Raw genomic sequence first — 18,982 nt, forward strand, 5'->3', positions numbered from 1 at the left:
TAGTAAATGCTTGTTAAGAAGTACACAATTTTTGGAAAAGAATATTTAAAAGAACATAATCAGGATAGCTTAAGCTCCCACATCTGCAACCATTTACTCAGAAACCGAAGTCCATCCGAAAGGAATGAGACGCCATGTGATGCTTTTCCTTTACCAGAGTATAAGACAGGCTAACTTCAGGTCAGCAAGACTCTACTGTTTCTTTATATTTAGCCTGCATTTAATGACCTATCACCCACCAAAAAAAAAGGCAGCACAGTAGCCTCTGATTATTAAGGGTTGTTTGGTGTCTCTAGTTTGCCTCAAATCTTTTTTTGGAGCACACAGCACATAAAACAAAAAATATTTGGGGAGAGGGCAGTTGGGGTTAAGGATATTCAGCTAACACTCTTCATCTACTGACACCAGTGAATTCACTTAAACTAAAAAGTGTTTATGCTTCCACTGTTACAGTAAAAGCTAGGTAAAAGTTCAGTCTGGAACCTCAAGAAACATATTGAAGAGAACAAAAACATAATTTCCCTGCTTCTCAATTTAAGCCAAGCCAGGAAAAATACACAAACTGTCAGCCTACGAATATCATAGGAGGTTGAAGAAATGAGAAACAGAGAAGGGAAGTGAGGTGGAGTGTAAGGGAATGGAGTTTGGACAACTCCTCATCCCTAGAGAATATAAAGCTTGTAAATGAATACAAAGAATAAAAGCTCAATAAAATCAGCATTCCCATAACAAATAACTTTCATTTTCAACACTAATTTGAAGGAGGATACCAACGTCCCTCAAACAAGGTGTGACCAAACATGCCTGTTTCTTTCAGTAGGCTTTATTTTGATAAACAAATTTCATACCTAGTCTATGTCTGGCTTTCTGGGCTATCATTCAAACAGGACCAGGAAAGGCCAAGAGTCTAACCTAATTTCTAGTTTTTATAAAACTTCCCTCTCCTGCCTTCTTAGAGCCCCCATGAGCATGGGGACTCTAGAAGAGACCAGTACTCCAAGCAGTATTCAAGAGTAACTGTGGGCAAGTTCTCCTCCTCTATACCTGTTAATAAAATATCACTCGAAGTTAACAGGCTTATGATGGAAAAGAGAGGAACAACTAGAGTCATGCAATAAAGTAACCTATATCATACCTTCTCCACTTCCTCTAGAACACTAAATATTTTCCCTATCACTAGGATGACAACATCTTTTATCATGAAACCAATGAGAGTGCTTCACAATGTCAGTGAGAGGTAGTCTGTTGGGCCTCTGATGTAAATAGAATGGAAAAGAAAATGATAGTGGTAACAGGAAAGGAAGAAAGAAGGAATAAAATAAAATGTAGAGAGTAATATTTAGCCACTACCAATTGCCTCAGAACTTAGTTCATTCATTCATTCAACAACTATGCCTACCATACACCATATACCAGGTTACCAAGCCTGCCTTAGAAATCTAACAGATCTTCACCCCAAAAAGACACTACCTAAGAATATCCAGCTCAGTGCCAGTAAATATGAATCATTACTCAAATTAAAAGCAAAATACAAAGAAACCCAAATCAAGAGAATGACAGTGAGAAATGAAATCCTAGAAGCTAATATGTACAGCAAACTCCAAAGGAGAGTATCTTTTGTATAAGGACTAGGTCCATAGACCTATTGTATTGTATTTATTGTATCCATTTAAAAATTACCCAGTATTTTATATTCATAAAAATAACTCTCTCAACTAAACTAAAATGTATCTAATACTGAAACAAAATTTATAAATTACCTTTTATATCTAATAACAGCCAAAATGCCAAAACCAAACCACAATTAACTATCATACTTGTACCCACAGAACCATGTTAGAGAATGAAACCTGATTAAGTCTCAGGTAGGGAAAGGACAGACTGGGAGTTCAAAATTTGTAGATACTGGCAGGCATATGTAGAATAGATAAACAAGATTATGCTGTATAGCACAAGGAGATATATACAAGATCTTGTGGTAGCTTACAGCGAAAAAAATGTGACAATGAATATATGTATGTTCATGTATAACTGAAAAATTGTGCTCTACACTGGAATTTGACACAACATTGTAAAATGACTATAACTCAATAAAAAAATGTTTAAAAAAAATAGTCTCAAGTAAATGCCTTCAGATCTGATTGAGTGAACACAACCAAAAGCCAAGAAATTGGAACTGTAAGAACACTTGAGGTTCACCAAAGAAAATGTACTTTAAACCACCATGACTCAGCATCTAATGAATTCTGTTGTTGCTGTTAGAACACTCAAGTGTCCTAAGTACCCAGAATCAGCCTCTATTAGTCATAGGCAATCCTGGACACAATTCCTTGGAGAAGGGAGATTTCAAGGAACCCTCTATGCTAGAAATTTAAGTATGTATGGAAAGAGCAGATCAAGAAAATATAATGAAAAGAAGAAATGAACAATGGGAAAATGCTAACCAAGATAGGAAAAACCTTCAACCGAATGTTTTGTTTTCTCTATCAAGTCAATATTAACTATTCTTATGTAAGATTTAGAAGTCCAGATTCTAATACAAATTCTACTTTAGAATAAAATGTTTCTTACCTGAGACAGAGTAGATGCAAAGTTTTCTAGAATGCAACACAGCCAAATGAAGCATCTCAGTACCTCTGGAAAATGGGGACAGTATTAAAATTTTAAATATTAGTTTCAGATGTAGCCAAAAAAATTACAAAATTATTTCATTTTTTAAATCCTATATTTTTTTAATTTATTAGGGGGCAATTAGGTTTATCCCTTTTTTTTTTTTTAATGGAGGTACTGGGGATTGAACCCAGGACCTTATGCATGCCAAGCACGTGCTCTACCACTGAGCTATACCTTCCCCTCCAAAAATTATTTTAAAAACAGATTGTAACCACAGCCAACCATGAGTGAACTAACAATTTACTAGATAACATTCTAAAGTGAAAAATAAATGTAACAACAAACAGCCAGACCGATAATCCCAGAGGCCCAAGGTCTCTGCCTCAAGGAGCTCCCTTCAGATTGAAGCCAAGAGAGCCTCCTAGAAAGAGTCATATCAGCGGCCCCCTCACAAATGCTCTCCTACAATAAAGAGATCCAAGTTCTGGTTCTGGCTCTCAGACTAATTAACCTGTGACCTTGGGAAAGTCACTCTCTCTAAGCCTGTTTCCCCTTTTGGAAAATAAGAGGGTTCAATTAAATGTAATAAAATCATATGAAAGCATCTTGCAAAGTATAAAGCACCACAGAATGGTAATGGTTATTGGTAACTAGCATATATCACGTCCAGCTCTGAAATTGTACTAAAGGTATTGAATATATTTCAGTTTGGACTAAATCTCAAATAGAAATAAACTGCCACTATCATCACTGCACTTCCCAGCCCCTATCAAGTGGTTTCCAGAGACATGGCACAGTCTAGAAACCCTAATTTCAAAGTCTTCAAGGGTATATAAATGAATAAAGGGTGTAAATGGCTGTCATCAACTGGAGGCTAGGGCCTGACTAAATGAGGCGACTACAATTCAGTTCTGGACTTGTGGCCAGACCTCCACATTTTTTCAAGAAAAGCCAGAAAGCAGGGATTTTATATGAAATGTCTTCATTTTTAATTGTTCTCAATTCTTTTAAATTTAAAACACATCTGCAAACAGGCCTCCAGGATATGACCTCTGATACAGACTCTTCCAAATTAGAAGGACTATAATTGAAGTCTACAGACCTGGATTGAGGTCTTGACTCTGCACTTTGATATTTCCATGATAATTTAATCTTTCAGAGTGTTGGTTTCTCATTTATAAAATAAAAATTGTATTAGATAATAACCTGCAAAACATTACCATAAAGTCACCAACACACTCTACTACTAAAAAATGAAAATATACACAACTATCACATAATCAATATTTCCCTCAAATTTTTTTATATATACCTTGAACAGTCAAAACAATTTTTCCATCATGCGTAGGAAAAGAACATGATGTCATGGAAATATAGCAAGGTATGGAGTCAGACAGAATCCAGGTTGTGTGACCTAAAGCTCTGAGCTCTATCTAGCTTCCTTATTTCTAAATGCAGATCATATCTTATAGATAAGATTAATGAGACTGTACTAGTTAATTAATGCTAGTACAGAATCTACTCATTAATGTTAACCTCCTCCCTTCCAACAAGTGATCATATACATGAGAGCCATACTACTTTATAGAATGATTATGACAGCATTCCACTTTTTTAAAAATGAAAAGGCAAAAATGCTTTTTAGAGGCAAGAATGCTTTTGTCTCCTTACTTTATAAATCCATCATGTTTAATATGGGCTAGGTACACAGTGGGCACCTAATCATCATCAAATTTTAGATGTAGTAGATATTTACCAGCCATATCAGTCATAAAATCTCCCTGATCTAGCCTGTCACAGTGCATAAAACTCCCATTTCAAGTCCTGGCCTATAAGCATCCACGAAGCAGCTTCCCATCAGAATAAAACATACCACTGGAAGAAGATCAAGAGCTGTCGTTTAGGTTTTTCTAGTAAGAATCAGTGCCCTGAACAAGTGGAACCTGGGGCCAATACATCATGAAGAGAACTGGAGTGAGCCAAAATCCAGAGCTCAGGGTACTCCCAGACTTAAGGAAGCCAAATGGGGCTCAAAAAGAACAGTCAGGGAAAACAAGTCCACCTTTGCCTACATAGCAGTTCACAACAGACACTTTCATAAATAATTAAGAAATACAGGTTTAATTTTAAGAGAATTCATGAGAATGAGTGAAAATAAGATAATATCAGCAATATCATCAATAAAGAGAAGACACATTACACAAAATGCAAAATAAGTCTTCTAAAATAAATTAAATTAAAATGTTTTTAATTTAAAAATAGAATAAAATAAAGTTAAAAGTAAAGTTCTTTGAACCAAAGACTTACTTGTGGGTTGAATTGGCTTCTTTTAAGAACTAAGGACCTCTTTACCCTAGATAAGCAATTCATTTTAAAGCTTCAAAGTTATGTGCCAAAAAGCATAATTGCTACATTGTCTAATTTTTTTAAACTGGACAATTAGTGCTTTAAGTAAGTGAACATTTTCTATTTCTTCATTTGGTTATTTTCAAAAGTTTATCTCTTTTCCTTTAAGCTTCTGATACATCAGACATCTTAGGTCCATTACTATCAAAAAAAAAGTCCTAAATTATTCTCTCTTAAATTTACAGGTTTCCATATAAAAAATGTTCAGTACATGAGGAACACCTAGGTGACAATATCCAGAAAATATATTTAATTCATGGATAGTCTTTTTTTCTTTGATGAATTCATAAAAGTGACATAGTAAGGGACTGACATATTCCAAGTAGTAAGATAAAATATCAGAATGAGTAAGCTGTACTTACGAAACAAACTTTCCTACTTCTACTTGCAGTATTGGATCTCGTAGATGCACTTCTAAAAGCAAATCTGCAGCCTGAGCTCCATCTCCTGTTTTTATAGGATGAGGGTTAAAGATTCTTAGGTATCCCATAAAGCTACCCACAATTATTTTATCTGTAAAGAGATTTTTTTAAGATAGAGGAAGAAATATGTTAGTAACAAAATTTTTTGGAAATAAAATTTTAAATGTCTAAAAGAGTAATCTAAAAATTAAAAGAATCTAGTCTTGCTTCATATACAAAGCCCAATCTGCCAATAGATGATATAACTAAAGTGAACTTATTTTAATAACATATAGCTTTTCAAAAATAGCTTTACATCACCAACATATTAAACATATCAATTTTTTTAAGCCTTGATTTGGTATCAGTAGCCATAATTTAACTCAACCAAAGCAAGTCCTTGTAACAAAGGATTAGAGTAAGGTTGTAAACTGATTTCATCATAGAATGTCAAATCTACAGCTGGTCTGGCTGTCAAAAATACTGTATTAAAAAGGATTCTGAGGCCTCACTAGATAGAATACTCTGATTTATCTAGTCTTGGGTACAAGAGGGGGAAATGGTAGGATAGATGTTGTGGGCTGAACTGTGCCCCCCAAAAAGATAGGTTGAAGTCCTAACCTTGAGTATCTGTGACTTCATTTGGCAATAGAATCTTTGTAGATATAATCAAGTTAAATGAGGTCACTTGATTATGTGTGCGATAGGACTCAGTATCTTTATAAGAAGAGAACACTGAGATGGGGGTGGAGAGGAAAATGCCACGTGAAGACACAGAACAGCAAGGAGATGATCATATGACAGTGGAGGCAGGGATTTGAGTGATACATCTACAAGCCAAAGAATGCCTGGGACTATCAGAAACAAAGAGGCAGAGAAGAATCCTAAAGGCTTTAGTGGTAACATGGCCCTGCCAACACCTTGATTTTGGACTTCTAGCCTCCAGAACTGCAAGAAAATAAATTTCTCTTGTTTTAAGCCACCCAATTTGTGGTACTTTGTTAACACAATCCTAGGAAACTAATACTTTAGACTGTTTAAAATCCCTGGATTAGTAGATTGACTTGTTTTCTATCTACTGAAAGAAGGAGTTCTACTTACTTATTTATTGAGAGTTTATTATGTGCCAGGGAATGGTCTAAGTAGCTTATATATATTAACTCATTAAACACTTTTAGTAACCCTATGAGAGAGGTACTATCCTAGGATTTTCAGTCCTGAACAGAGACACACATGTCATCAGAAATCTGATGCTAGGTGATCTGATGGCAGCCCCCTGGAGGTCTACAGGTCTCTGGAGCCATCTGGTTCCTGTCTCCAACTAAGGCTTGGCCAAATTAACTCTCCCTGTATTTGGGAGAGCTATGTTACTCTCATTCCAATCTCTCTTTTATTTGCATTTATCATAATTGTTTCCTGTCACCTGTGGCAAAAATAAAATAAAATGAAATGTTAGTTGATAGAGAAATTGGTACCAAGGAATAAACTACAGGCACTAATTCCTGTAGAGGTATTTGGGAATTGGTTCTCGAGCTGAGCTGGGGCACAATGCTATGACTCCTGTTCATTTTCTAGCTACAGTTAAATAGCATTGTATACAGTAACAGAGAGGTTAATCAAGTTAACACCTCCAGGTATCTGGAACCATGTGCCCTTTGCAGGTGACACTCTAGTAGACTAAATAGATGCTTCCATAGCCCAAATCAATAGGAAGGAAGAATGTCAAATCACTGTAAGATGACTTTTTCTAAGGGCAGAGGATAGTTTAAAATAAGAAAATGGCAGGTTTAAATCTCAAAATTCTCATCTCAGGATAAAGAATAAAACTCAGGGTCTTTGGGAGTCTACAGAAAGAATTTCTTACCTATTTTAGCAGTAGGCTTAACTGCTAAGAATCTAATTCAGGGATTAATTCTATAGGTTTTAAATTACAGTAACAAATGAGTTCAGAGTCTACAGGTTTCCTTCATAAAAATAAAGACATTGATCAAAAAGAATGGGATCATACTGTTATAAAAGGGTTACTGGCAAAATCTAGATGACTTGGACAAGACTTAAACCTCCAAACTCTTCTAAAACACTCCTACTGGGCTTCCTATGTATCCTATCATGCCCCAACCCCCATTTTCACTCCCTAAACTACCAAGACTCAGCTTCAACATAGCCCTATCCTCAGGGATGCCCAAGTCCACATAGTGATAATTTAACCCCAGAATTTAAATGTGTTTCATTATTACAATAGACAGTAGGACTATTATAGTACCCAGATCTCAGGTAACAAACTAACTCTCACAGATTTCAAGCTGTGATTAAATAATATAGGATCACCAGGAATGGAACGAACAGGCAACTCATTAAGGCTCTTTTTTCCCAGTGGTTCATTTACTTTTTTTATTATTAGTAGTATTTAATTGTAAGAATGTACTATAATGTGTTTATCAAATTAAGGCCTTTTCTGAAGTCTATAACCAAAAATATTTCAGGTCTATGAAAAAAGAAGAACTAACTCAAGCCTCCATATTAGACAGTCATGGCATCTTATGCATCCCCACATTTAAGTCAGTTTACAGACTCAGAGTCACTTGAACAAAGACAAGGCTGTGTATAGACTGCTGTAACACCACACATGCCACATATGAATTTTCCTCAGATCCTTCTCTATAGGATGAGCAGTCATTTATCCAGGTGTATTGAGGAAAGGTAAATACCCAGACTTCATCAGAACACTGAATATCCTCTAAATTACTACTAATTCTGGAAGCCCAGAAAGATACTGTTATTGCCAATTACGGAGACCCAGTGATAAATGAACTTTTTAACTTAGTTTACCCAGTGGGAGAGCAAAACCAGTCTATGATTTCTCACCCAGTATCTGAGAGTTTAAAGGAAGTGTATTTCCTAAGAAAATGGTAGAATACCCATTTGGTTCTCTGACAGGTACACTCAGGTATATTATATTGGAAGGACTATAGGGAAGCCAAAGGAACTCCATCTCCCCATCCAGGGAGAAAATCAAAATCAGTATCACTCCTAGGCCTGATTTGGGGTGGTTTCCAAAATTCAATGCCAAAACACTTAAATATCTATGCGTGGTAATTCAATCACAGCCCTGTTTAATAACCAGATTTGCCAATATTAAAGTCTGGTGGGTCTTACAGAGTTAGGGTTGATCAGTATAACTTAAAAGGTAACTCTAAATTCTGTTATTCCACAAATTGTTTTTTCTTGGAGCCAACTAATACATGCCTTCTGCTGGAGTACAATTCTAAATCTTGGTAATTCACTCTCTCCTTTCCAATACCCAGAGACCAATGGAAATAGTTTGCTTTCACCTGACAGGAGCAGAAGTGTACCTTTACACGTACTACCACAATCCGATCTGCAGGAAGCAGGACTACCTCATCATCTCATAAGGACTGAATGGGGCTGAAAGAAATATGGGTGAAACCCAGGAGTCCCCAAGGGTCCTTCCCTGTACTGTCTGGATCAGGGGTAAATGCAACTACTATAATCCTTTTCGGGAAAGCATCAGTGTTCTAGATCCCTCAGGAGTGAAGGCCTAGACCACTTCTCTGGTTGCTTCATCTCCACTCAAGACCAAGAGATCTAACCAAACAGAAGGCTAGTCAAAGAAAAAAAAAAGGACAGCACAGTCACACAGCCAAGTGACCAAGTTGCAAAACAGAAAGCAGTAGCTCTCAACATGACTTCTTCAAGGTACCATATAATTTTTTCTACTTCTTCATTTTAATTTCTAAATTTTTTCCTTCTCTTCTTCTTTTCCTCATCTATTATAATAGGTTGTGAACATGGATTGTACATACCAATTATTCTAGAGGGAACAGAACACTGGGACATGATCATGACTGAATGAAGAAGTGAAAAGGATACAGCTCAGAGATCCTGGACTTGAAGATCCAGGGCTCCCTGAAAGTGCTTCTGAAGCAGTTATCTCCCATTGCAGATGGGAAATAATATGTGTAATTGATGTTGTACAAGGGATAGTTGCCCCATGTGAGGTATAAATGCTGAGAAGCTGAAAGATAAATGTTGTAACTATTTTTTAGTCTGCCTTCTATGTTTTTTACTTTAATTCTTGTAATAAACTCTCCCTCCAGGCCATGGGTTGACATGTAATCTAAGCTGGACCATTCAGATCCTCTCAAAATTAACAAGGAATCCTTCTTTTATGAATCAAGTCAGCTTCACCTAAAGAAATTTTAAAGTGCCTAATATCACCCTTTTACTCTCTGATCACCTCAAAGAAAGTAAGCTCAACTGCATTATTGTCTCAAATTTCTACCCTGACCTGCAAACTTCTCTTCATGTATATCCATTCTTACCTTCTTGCCTTCTGTCACAGTGAAAAAAAATTCTCACACCTGTTTAAGGTTAACCCTTCCATCTGACCTGATACCATCTCTGACTGTCTTCTCTGGATCTCTCCCTGCCCTATCAATTATATCCCCTACATGACACACTAAATTTTTCCCAATTCTCTTTACTCTACATTATCCCCAGCAATCATCCTCCCTTCTTCCCTTTACAGCTGTTTGTTTAAAGGGCCATAAACATTCAGTCTTCCCCAACTCTCACTCCTATACTCTGCAAATCTACATTTGGTTACCATTGTGTCCACTCATCCACCCTCACCAAGGACATTAATGAATCACTTGCTGCAAAATGGTATGGAAACTTATCAGTCTTCATGTCACTAAATCTTGCCTTCCAAGTACCAGCTCAACTGCCTCTCTGCCTGCCCTTCTCAGAATCTATTACTGACTACCTTTCCGAAAACTCCTCCCTTAATGCTCATATTCTCCAGCTTATGGTCCTAAGATTCCTTCCCTCTTATTCCATCTTCTCTCCCTGTGCACTTTCACCCATTCCCAGAGCTTCAGACACAACCAGAACACTGCTCAGTCCCAAATCTCTACCTGAATTCTGCCTACCAGTCATTTCTATCTCAAGCAAAGCGTGTCCAAAACTGCTCTCACTAACCTTCCACTGCATAATATAAACAGTAATAACTCTTTTTTTATTTTGTTTTGTTTATTTTATTATTATTTATTTTATTATTTTATTAAATTTATTTTTTGTTATTTTATTTTATTTTATGTGTGTGTGTGTTAATGGAGGTACTGGGGATTGAAACCAGGACCATGTGCATGCTAAGCAGGCACTCTACCAGTGAACTATACTTCCCCCTCCAACAGTAATAACTCTTAAATTTTAGTGTGCCATCATTCAACTTTGGAACTTGTCAAAAATGCACATACCTCAGCCCCCATTCAACACACCCTAAAGAATATGATCTTAGAGGATCTTAAACATCTGAGATAGAAAATCTTCATATATAATAATCACCTCGGGATATTATGATACAGGTGGTCCAGGCTTTGAGAAATAACGATCGGTGTTTTTTTTTTTTCCTATGTGGAACATACACATAAAGAACAATTTTTGTATAGCATGCTTGAGAAAACAGAGGAAGCTGCTCACAGATGGCTGCAAATTGGGGAGAAGCAACATCTCAGCATATTGGTAACCCACTGGTGGCACCCCAGGGAGGACCTCTAATAGAAATGGTAAGTGAACAGTATATTTTATTCAAATAACCGGTAAGTATAATTTCCAATAAAGTTGAGCTTTAAATAGTTTGGGCAGAGGTGGGTTTGAAATTGTTTCTCTCTGGCAGGTATTTCTGTGGTATGACTCTTCTATGCTGATAATCTTTGAACTGCTCAGGACACCCTCTGACTAGGCCTACCCATCTCCTATCGGTAGGAAGGCAGGGCCCAGATTTTCCTTAGAAACAGTTCAGTAGGTGCTCAGAAGAGGTTAGTGCCTCCCACTCTTCTTTGCCAATATAATTTTCTCCTTTCACCTTGTTCCCCAAATTCCAATGTTTTCATTATAGGCAAGAGAAATAGAATAAATAAAAATGTAAAGGGACAATATTTATATACAATGAACAACAAAAAGTTATAATAAGTTCTCTTTTTAAAAGACCAGTGACTATCTGAGTTACCAAAAAAGCTCAGAATTATAAATTGTTAAAACCAAACACAAATTTCAAACAGCAATTATACAGAACAAAAATGTTTTATAGACCACTTAATATATGAAAATGCAAAGAAGAGAAAATACTATAAGAATAAAATAGAATGTTGTATCTAGTATCAAAATATAAAAATGAAAGCAATGATTTAACAATTGTTTTCTATAAACAAACAGAGCTAGCATAATTTCTCCATTTTGGTAAGCAGCTTCCTAGATTCAATTTCAAAAGAATATAACTTCTCTTGCAAATAATTTCTACAAAAAAATTTTCAAACTTCAAAATATTTTACCAGCTCTACCCTACAAAATCTAATTTTGCAAAAATGAAAACAAACTAAATGATGCCTTATAATATTCTTCTGAGTTGAAGTAAATATGACAGAATCAACACAAACCAGAAAAACACAAACAACAAAACAGAAGAACTATATTTATCAGCCTGCTATCTAAATACTACTTATAAGAAAAACTACCTTCAAAACTAGGGCATAATTGTGACAGTTCACCTAAGTTCTATAAAATACACATTTAAAAAAGAAGTTGTTTTTATTTCATCCCTATAAAGCTTTGCTCCAAGATGAAAGGTCATAAGTTGTTTACCTTGTCCATTTCCAGTATTGTCAACATCAGCCAAACACAAACAGCCTTGATCAAATTCTTCTTTTTCTCCCAGAACAGCAGACCACCAATCACGGGCTTTAAATAAAGACATTTTCTTTCACTCTAAAAAGAAAGCATTAATTTACCATAAAAATCCACTTCACACCATAATTTACAAATAAATTCTTAAAGCATACATAGCAAACTAAACCTGGACAACTTTGAGGAAAAACACTGTATTCAGCTCTAATTTTTTGTATTTTGTGGACATACGTGAAACCACAAATCCAAGTGGGTGGAAGCATCAATCAGATATTTTGCAATGTCACTGAAAAGTCAAGCTGAGAAATTTCACATTTATGTTGGGCCAATTCTCTCTTCTGGGACATTTAGTAAACAACTACACAAAGTAATGAAAAAGTATTCTTTGGAAGATCAAGATTCAAACCAGCACTAGTTAGCACATAATTCCTTAACAAAATACCTAATTTCCCTTCAGTTTGGTCATTAGAAAGACTGCAGAATCTCCTGTCACAATGAGTTGCTGAGAAGAGCAAGTGAGACCAAATACATCAACCAACTAACACAGGAGGGGATACATTACTGGCACTCAAAAAACATTCACTCCGTTTTCCCTTTCTAATTGTAGAAAGGAAGATGGAAGAGGGATATTCATACCAAAAAAGAACCAGGAAAACTGGGTTGTAAGTCTGTTTATACCACTAATTACCTGTGTATCAGGCAACCCACACAACCTCTCTGTGCTTTCATTCCTCATCTAAAATGAGGATATACCAGCCATACCACTGACTTACTGAGGTGGTGGATATGAAACTCAGTAGGATCTTCTGAATTACAGTACAAACATCACATACCCTGGGAGTCTATGAGAGCTCATTTATCTAACATAAATGGGGCTTTCTTCCCTGCTACAATGATTTAAATGATAGTCAGGATATGCAGTCAATTCTTCTTATTCAAAGAAGCTCTGTTCTATAAGGTAGCAAATGTTGAATTAGCAAATACTGAAGCATTGCTCCTAGGGGAAATACAGGGTTAGGGTCCTGCAAGCCTTTAATCACAAAATTTTCATCAATCAATACATAACTTTGTGTTTTGTGTGTTTCTGTTTAAAGGTACTTTATTTAATATACTATCCATTCAATAACACTGAATTCAATAGCCAACAACACTATAATGAATATTTGAAGGAAGCTTATCTATTACAGGTATTTTCTCCATAAGGCACATCAAAACCTTCTTGCACTTAAGAACATCAGACACCACTTTAGTATTATTTTGGGGTACCATTTTAAACAGCAAAATCACACACACACACACACATATACACACAAAACCCAAACCAGACAGATGTGGAAAACGTGTCACTAAACAGATTACGAAAGAATCCTTGTTTATAGTATAAGAGCTGAAACAAGAAGGCAAGAAGACAGAGTCGCTGGGTTTGACATCAGCTGGGAATGTGTGTATCAAGTAACTCAAACTTTTTGCCACTCTGTGCATGACCATGAATGAACTCAAAAGCACCATGAATACTGATTTCAGCATTACAAATAAATTTTGGTGAGTGGGAAAACTCACAAATATGGAATATGCAAATAATGAGGATCATCGTACTTTTTAAATATGCAGATCAATCTGCTTCTTAAAGTGGGCCTTCCACACAGGCTAATCATAGAAACCAAGGCCACTTGTTTCCATAAAGTTGGCCAAGAAATTAGTTGACAATAATGTGCTGGTGAAAAGTGCAGACTCTGGAGGCAGTCAGTATAAGTTTGAATCCCTGCTCCATCACATACTAACTATGTAACCAGGGGCAGGTTCCTGAAAGTTACTGAACCTCTCTATACTTTGGCTTCCTTCTCTATAAAATAAAGGTAAGAATGCTATTGTCAGGATTAAACAAAAATACAGTAGAATCAGCCTATAAAATGGGAGAAAATATTTGCAAATCATATATCTGATAAAGGGTTCAGATACAGAATACATAAAGAACTGGTATAACTCAACAACAACAAAATTTAAATGGGCAAGGACTTGAATAGATATTTTTCCAAATAAAATATACAAATGGACAACAAGCATATGAAACAATACTCAACATCACTAACTATTAGAAAAATGCAAATTAAAACCACAGTTAGATACGACCATACACCCATTAGGATGGCTACTACCAAAAACAACAATAATAATAAGTCAGTAACAATGTGGAGTAACTGGAATCCTTGTGCACTGTTGGTGGGAATGTAAAATGGTGCGGCCGTTATGGAAACAGTATGATTCCTCAAAAAATTTTTTAAATTTAGAAATTACCATATGATGTAGCAATTCCACTTCTGGGTATAGCAAATCCACTTCCGTTTGCAATTCTTTGGAGTGTATTTTTGAAAATATCTCAGAAAGGTATTTGTACACCCATGCTCATAGCAGCATTATGCACAACAGCCTTTAAAAGGTAGAAACAACCCAAGTGTCCATTGCCAGATGAGTGGATAAACAAAATGTGTTTTATATATATACTATGGAATATTATCAGCCTTAAAAAGGAAGGAAACTCTAACACATGTCACAACATGGATAAAACTTCAGAACATTATGCTAAGTGAAATAAGCCAGTAACAAAGACAAATATTGCATGATTCCACTTATATGAGGTATCTAGAATAGTCAAGGTCATACACAGAGAGCAAAATGGTTGTTTCCAGGGTTGGGGTAAGAGGGAAATGGGAAGTTTTTGTTTAATGGGTATAGAGTTTTAGTGTTTTTTTAACATTTTTTTTATTGAGTTATAGTCATTTTACAATGTTGTGTCAAATTCCAGTATAGACCACAATTTTTCAGTTATACATGAACATACATATATTCATTGCCACATTCTTTTTTGCTGTGAGCTACCACAAGACCTTGTATATATTTCCCTGTGCTATACAGTATAATCTTGTTTATCTATTCTACATTTTGAAATCCCAGTCTATCCCTTCCCACCCTAGAGTTTTAGTTTTTCAAGATGAAGAGTTTTGGAGATTGGTTGCCCAAAAGTATGAATGTACAACATTACTGAACTGTACACTTAAAAAATGACTAAGATGTAGGGGAGGGTATAGCTCAGTGGTAGAGTACGTGCTTACCATGCATAAGGTCCTGGGTTAAATCCTCAGTACCTCCATTAAAAAATAAATAAATAAAACCTAATTACCAGTTCCCTCCAAAAAAAGGCGCCAAAAAAAAAAAAGGCACCAAAAAAAAAAATAAGCTAAGATGGTGATTTTTATTTTAGAAATGTTCTACCACAATTAGAAATAAAAAAATGAAAACTTTAAATTTAAAAAAAGTAGTATCAGCCCAATACTTGACACATAATAAGCACTCAATAAATGTTAGCCATTGCTATGATTTGTACTGTTTTTAAGGTTTGGGTTTTTTTTAACCTACACTGAAGGAAAAAACCAAATGTCCTTCAATGTATGACTTGTTAAACAAACTATGGTACAACTATACCATGGAGTAAAACTCAGTAATTTTTAAAAATGAAGCAATAACAACTAAGGTGGATCTCAAGGGCACTATGCTAAGTTAAAAAAAAAAAAACCCAACCCCAAAAAGTCACATTTTAAGTAATTCCAATTCTATACCATTTTCAAAATTACAAAATTACTGATGGAGAACAGATCAGTGGTTACCAGGGTGTGACTTTAAGGGGTTAGCACAAAGGAATTTCTTTGGGATGATGAAAAAGTTCTGTAACCTGACTTTGGCAGTAGTTTCATAGGACAAATTTCATTTCTTAGAACTATATTCTTTTAAAAATGTGTATGTAATGTAAAACCTGATAAAATCAAAATAAGACCTTTAGTTTATAGTACTGTAGCAATGTCAATTTTATGGTTTTGATAACTGTACTTATCAATTATCAAAAAACACTACTTTTCATATAAAGAAGAAGCTATACAACTTTGGACTACCAAAGAGCTTTCATATGTTGTATGTAAGTAAGAGGTACACTGCAACTTCTATGTGAGCATAAAATTATTTCAAAGTGACAAGTTGAAAGAAACAGGGCCTTATTGTTGCCTGTAAATCTAACATGGACAGCTTAATAAGGGACAGACATTATCTTTTCCCAAACTCCAATTCTAAAAAAAAAAGGAAGCAAACAATGAGGGGGAAAAAAAAAGAAAACTCCATCCAAGACCCTCTCTTTATGCTAAAAAAGAAAGCAGTTAGAAAAACTCAAGGTGTTGATGGAGGTCTAGAAAAATTATATAGCAGGTAAATAAACTTATGAGTTTCAACATATGTAGGAGAGTTTCTGAAAAACATGTGCATCACCTGTTATTAATAATGGCACTATATAACCATACAAATTGCCAGATGACTAAACTTCAAATCTCACAGCAAGTATTGAAAAAATGTAATAAATACTTCTATTATATTTTTACTGGACTTTTTTGAGAGAGAAATAACAGTACTTAATAAGTGCTATATATTCTTATTATGTACTCCAGATACATTGGAAAATTGTAATATGCCATACTATTGGACTACCACAATGAAGACACATCATTCTCTTGCAGCCCAGAGCAGAATATTACCCAAATTCAATACCATTCAAAGATTCACTAGGAGGACTCACAGCACTCAGTATATAGTCATCATCATGGCTATGATTTATTACTAAAAAAGACACAAAGCAGCAGGGAGAGGATATAGCTCAGTAGTAGAGTGTATGCTTAGCATGCCCAAGTTTCCAGGTTCAATTCTCAGTCCCTCCATTAAAAAATTAATAATTAAACCTAATTATCTCCACACACACCCCCCAAAAAAAGGACACAAAGCATAATCAGGAAAGGGCCGCTGATACATCATAAAGAATGAAGACTTGGAAGAAAAAAAAAAAAAAGAATGAAAACTTGGGAACACAAGTCTTGGCTATAGCCAAAGACAGAAATCAATAGGCTAACTAACAAGTAAGTGATCCTTTGCACAATCTATATCAGCCAGTTCAAAAGGAGTCTGGAGGAAAGTAAACAGGAAGAGGGGAGATCTGCCCAACATCCAAAGGGGTCTCCTTTCACCTCATGCAGAAAAAGAGAAAATCTCATGGGCCCTTCCTAGAGAACATAGTAAATACCCAAGTAATGGTGAAAGAGAAGAGCTTTTTTCCATCAGCCCTACTGAATGATATATTTAAAATAAAAATGCTTAGATTACTGATCACAAGAGACAAACCTGTATATTCAAACAAATATAAACACACATAACTGCATCAGATGAAAATAGCTATTATGTAAAAATGGCCTTAAAAAACCTTTTTTAGTGAACAGATTTTTTCAGCTTGTTAGAATAAAGGGGGGAACCTCCAATATGGACACCTATCTCTCCAACATTGTGTGTAAATAGAAATGTTCTACATCAAGCACTAATTTCTCATTAATTTCCATCATAAAACTGAGTATCTATTCCTATCAACAAAATAATTCAGGCAACATTTAGTTCCTTCCTGTTTCTCCCACTCTATCAATTTCTCCTTAGTCACCCACCACTTCATTAGCTTCTAAAAACTCTCCTTTCCTAGATTGTTTAGCTCTTTGCTAAGTCCCTGGATCAGCAGGTCAGCATCACCCAAGAGCCTGTTACAAATGCAGAATCTCAACCCCATACCAAACAATATCCCCAAGTGATTCACATGCACCTTAAAGTTTGAAAAGCAATGGCTGAACTGACACCTTATAGCCTAAATGGATGTTTTCTTATAGCAATGCTCTACTTCCCTTCATTTTTTCCTTTCCAAAGCTTGAAAAAGAGACTCACTTTTCAAATCAAAGAGCTTCAGCAGCTAGAAGATACCTATTAATCAGCTTCTGATTCTGTAGGTTATATGACTCCCCTAAATAGCACAGCTGATGGCAGAAACTCGCTTCTGCATATCCTCTCCCTGGTCTCTAGATCCGTGTCTTCTTAGGCTGTCACTGCCTGCAATTTACTATCTAAAAATTGAAAAAGTATGGATCAGTAGAGGGATTTTTTTGTTTTGTTTTGCTTTGTTTTAATTTTTAAAAGGTGAGAGGGTGGTTGCTAATTTTAAGCCTAGATCCAACAAATGGCTCTTCCTAACAAAACCACAGCTACTTGAATTATTTCAGACCAACTGACTTTCATACCACAGCAAAACATAAGCTAATACATAGCAGAATCGCATAAATTCCATTACATCAAAATTCTGCATATTGATTCCCCCATGATCCAAGTGATAACATGTACCACTATGGACAGTATATTATTGAATAAGGACTTACATCTTTAAAACATTAATAAACAATGGGAAAACCAACAATTTGGGCTGACAGTCAGCAGTAGTGCGCTTTCCAGTGCCTTTCTCTCCAATAGAAGCAGAGGAAGGTGCACTGCCACTCCTAAGAAATTAAGAAACCACAAACCTTCACCTGTGCTTAATTTGCATACTATGAATTACCTTTTCTAAAAATTGGTGTATTTTTAAATGACAGCTTAGGCTACAGGACAACAGATTTCAAAAGGGGGTTTCTAGTTTGGCTTCAAAGATGGATTTGACAGCAAGTCTGGACAACTTCAGGTTGCTAGATATCCCTGTTTATTTGCAAAAAAAAAAAAAAAGAAAAGAAAAGCTTAATCCTTCGGCTCTAACAAATAAAACACACCCACAAAAAAACTTCTCTTTGAACACAGTAGTTGTGTTCCTAAGAAACTTGTATATGATAACCTTTTTACTTGCTTTTAAATATAAGTCTTATAGACACTAGAGCACCTTGATATCTAATGGAAATCAGATCAAATCTTTTCAGAACATAAGTATGTCTCCATAAAATCATATGCTATGCAATTTAAAGTTTCAGAGC

The 18,982-nt window shown here is 35.5% G+C and overlaps 1 protein-coding gene and 1 non-coding gene across 21 annotated transcripts in view; both read right to left on the reverse strand.

The window, feature by feature from the left end:
* BBS9 (Bardet-Biedl syndrome 9) overlaps positions 1-18,982 on the reverse strand; it is a 462,928-nt gene that overhangs the window by 438,696 nt on the left and 5,250 nt on the right. For 16 of the 20 annotated variants that reach the window (XR_012508126.1, XR_012508125.1, XR_012508123.1 and 13 more), the window contains 3 exons: positions 12,084-12,206; positions 5,382-5,532; positions 2,572-2,636 (listed from right to left, as the gene is read on the reverse strand). Coding sequence is in view for 12 of the 20 variants with exons in the window: in XM_074367248.1 (XP_074223349.1) it covers positions 2,572-2,636; positions 5,382-5,532; positions 12,084-12,195 (328 nt within the window). In the remaining 8 variants the exon portion in view is untranslated. The remainder of the gene's footprint in view (positions 1-2,571; positions 2,637-5,381; positions 5,533-12,083; positions 12,207-18,982) is intronic. The other 4 variants (XM_074367251.1, XM_074367250.1, XM_074367252.1 and 1 more) reach the window with 3 other exon arrangements.
* TRNAA-GGC (transfer RNA alanine (anticodon GGC)) lies at positions 2,780-2,852 on the reverse strand. The gene has a single exon. It is a non-coding gene; the product is annotated as a tRNA-Ala (tRNA).

Source organism: Camelus bactrianus, chromosome 7 (genome assembly GCF_048773025.1).
Source record: "Camelus bactrianus isolate YW-2024 breed Bactrian camel chromosome 7, ASM4877302v1, whole genome shotgun sequence".
NCBI classification, from domain to species: domain Eukaryota; kingdom Metazoa; phylum Chordata; class Mammalia; order Artiodactyla; family Camelidae; genus Camelus; species Camelus bactrianus.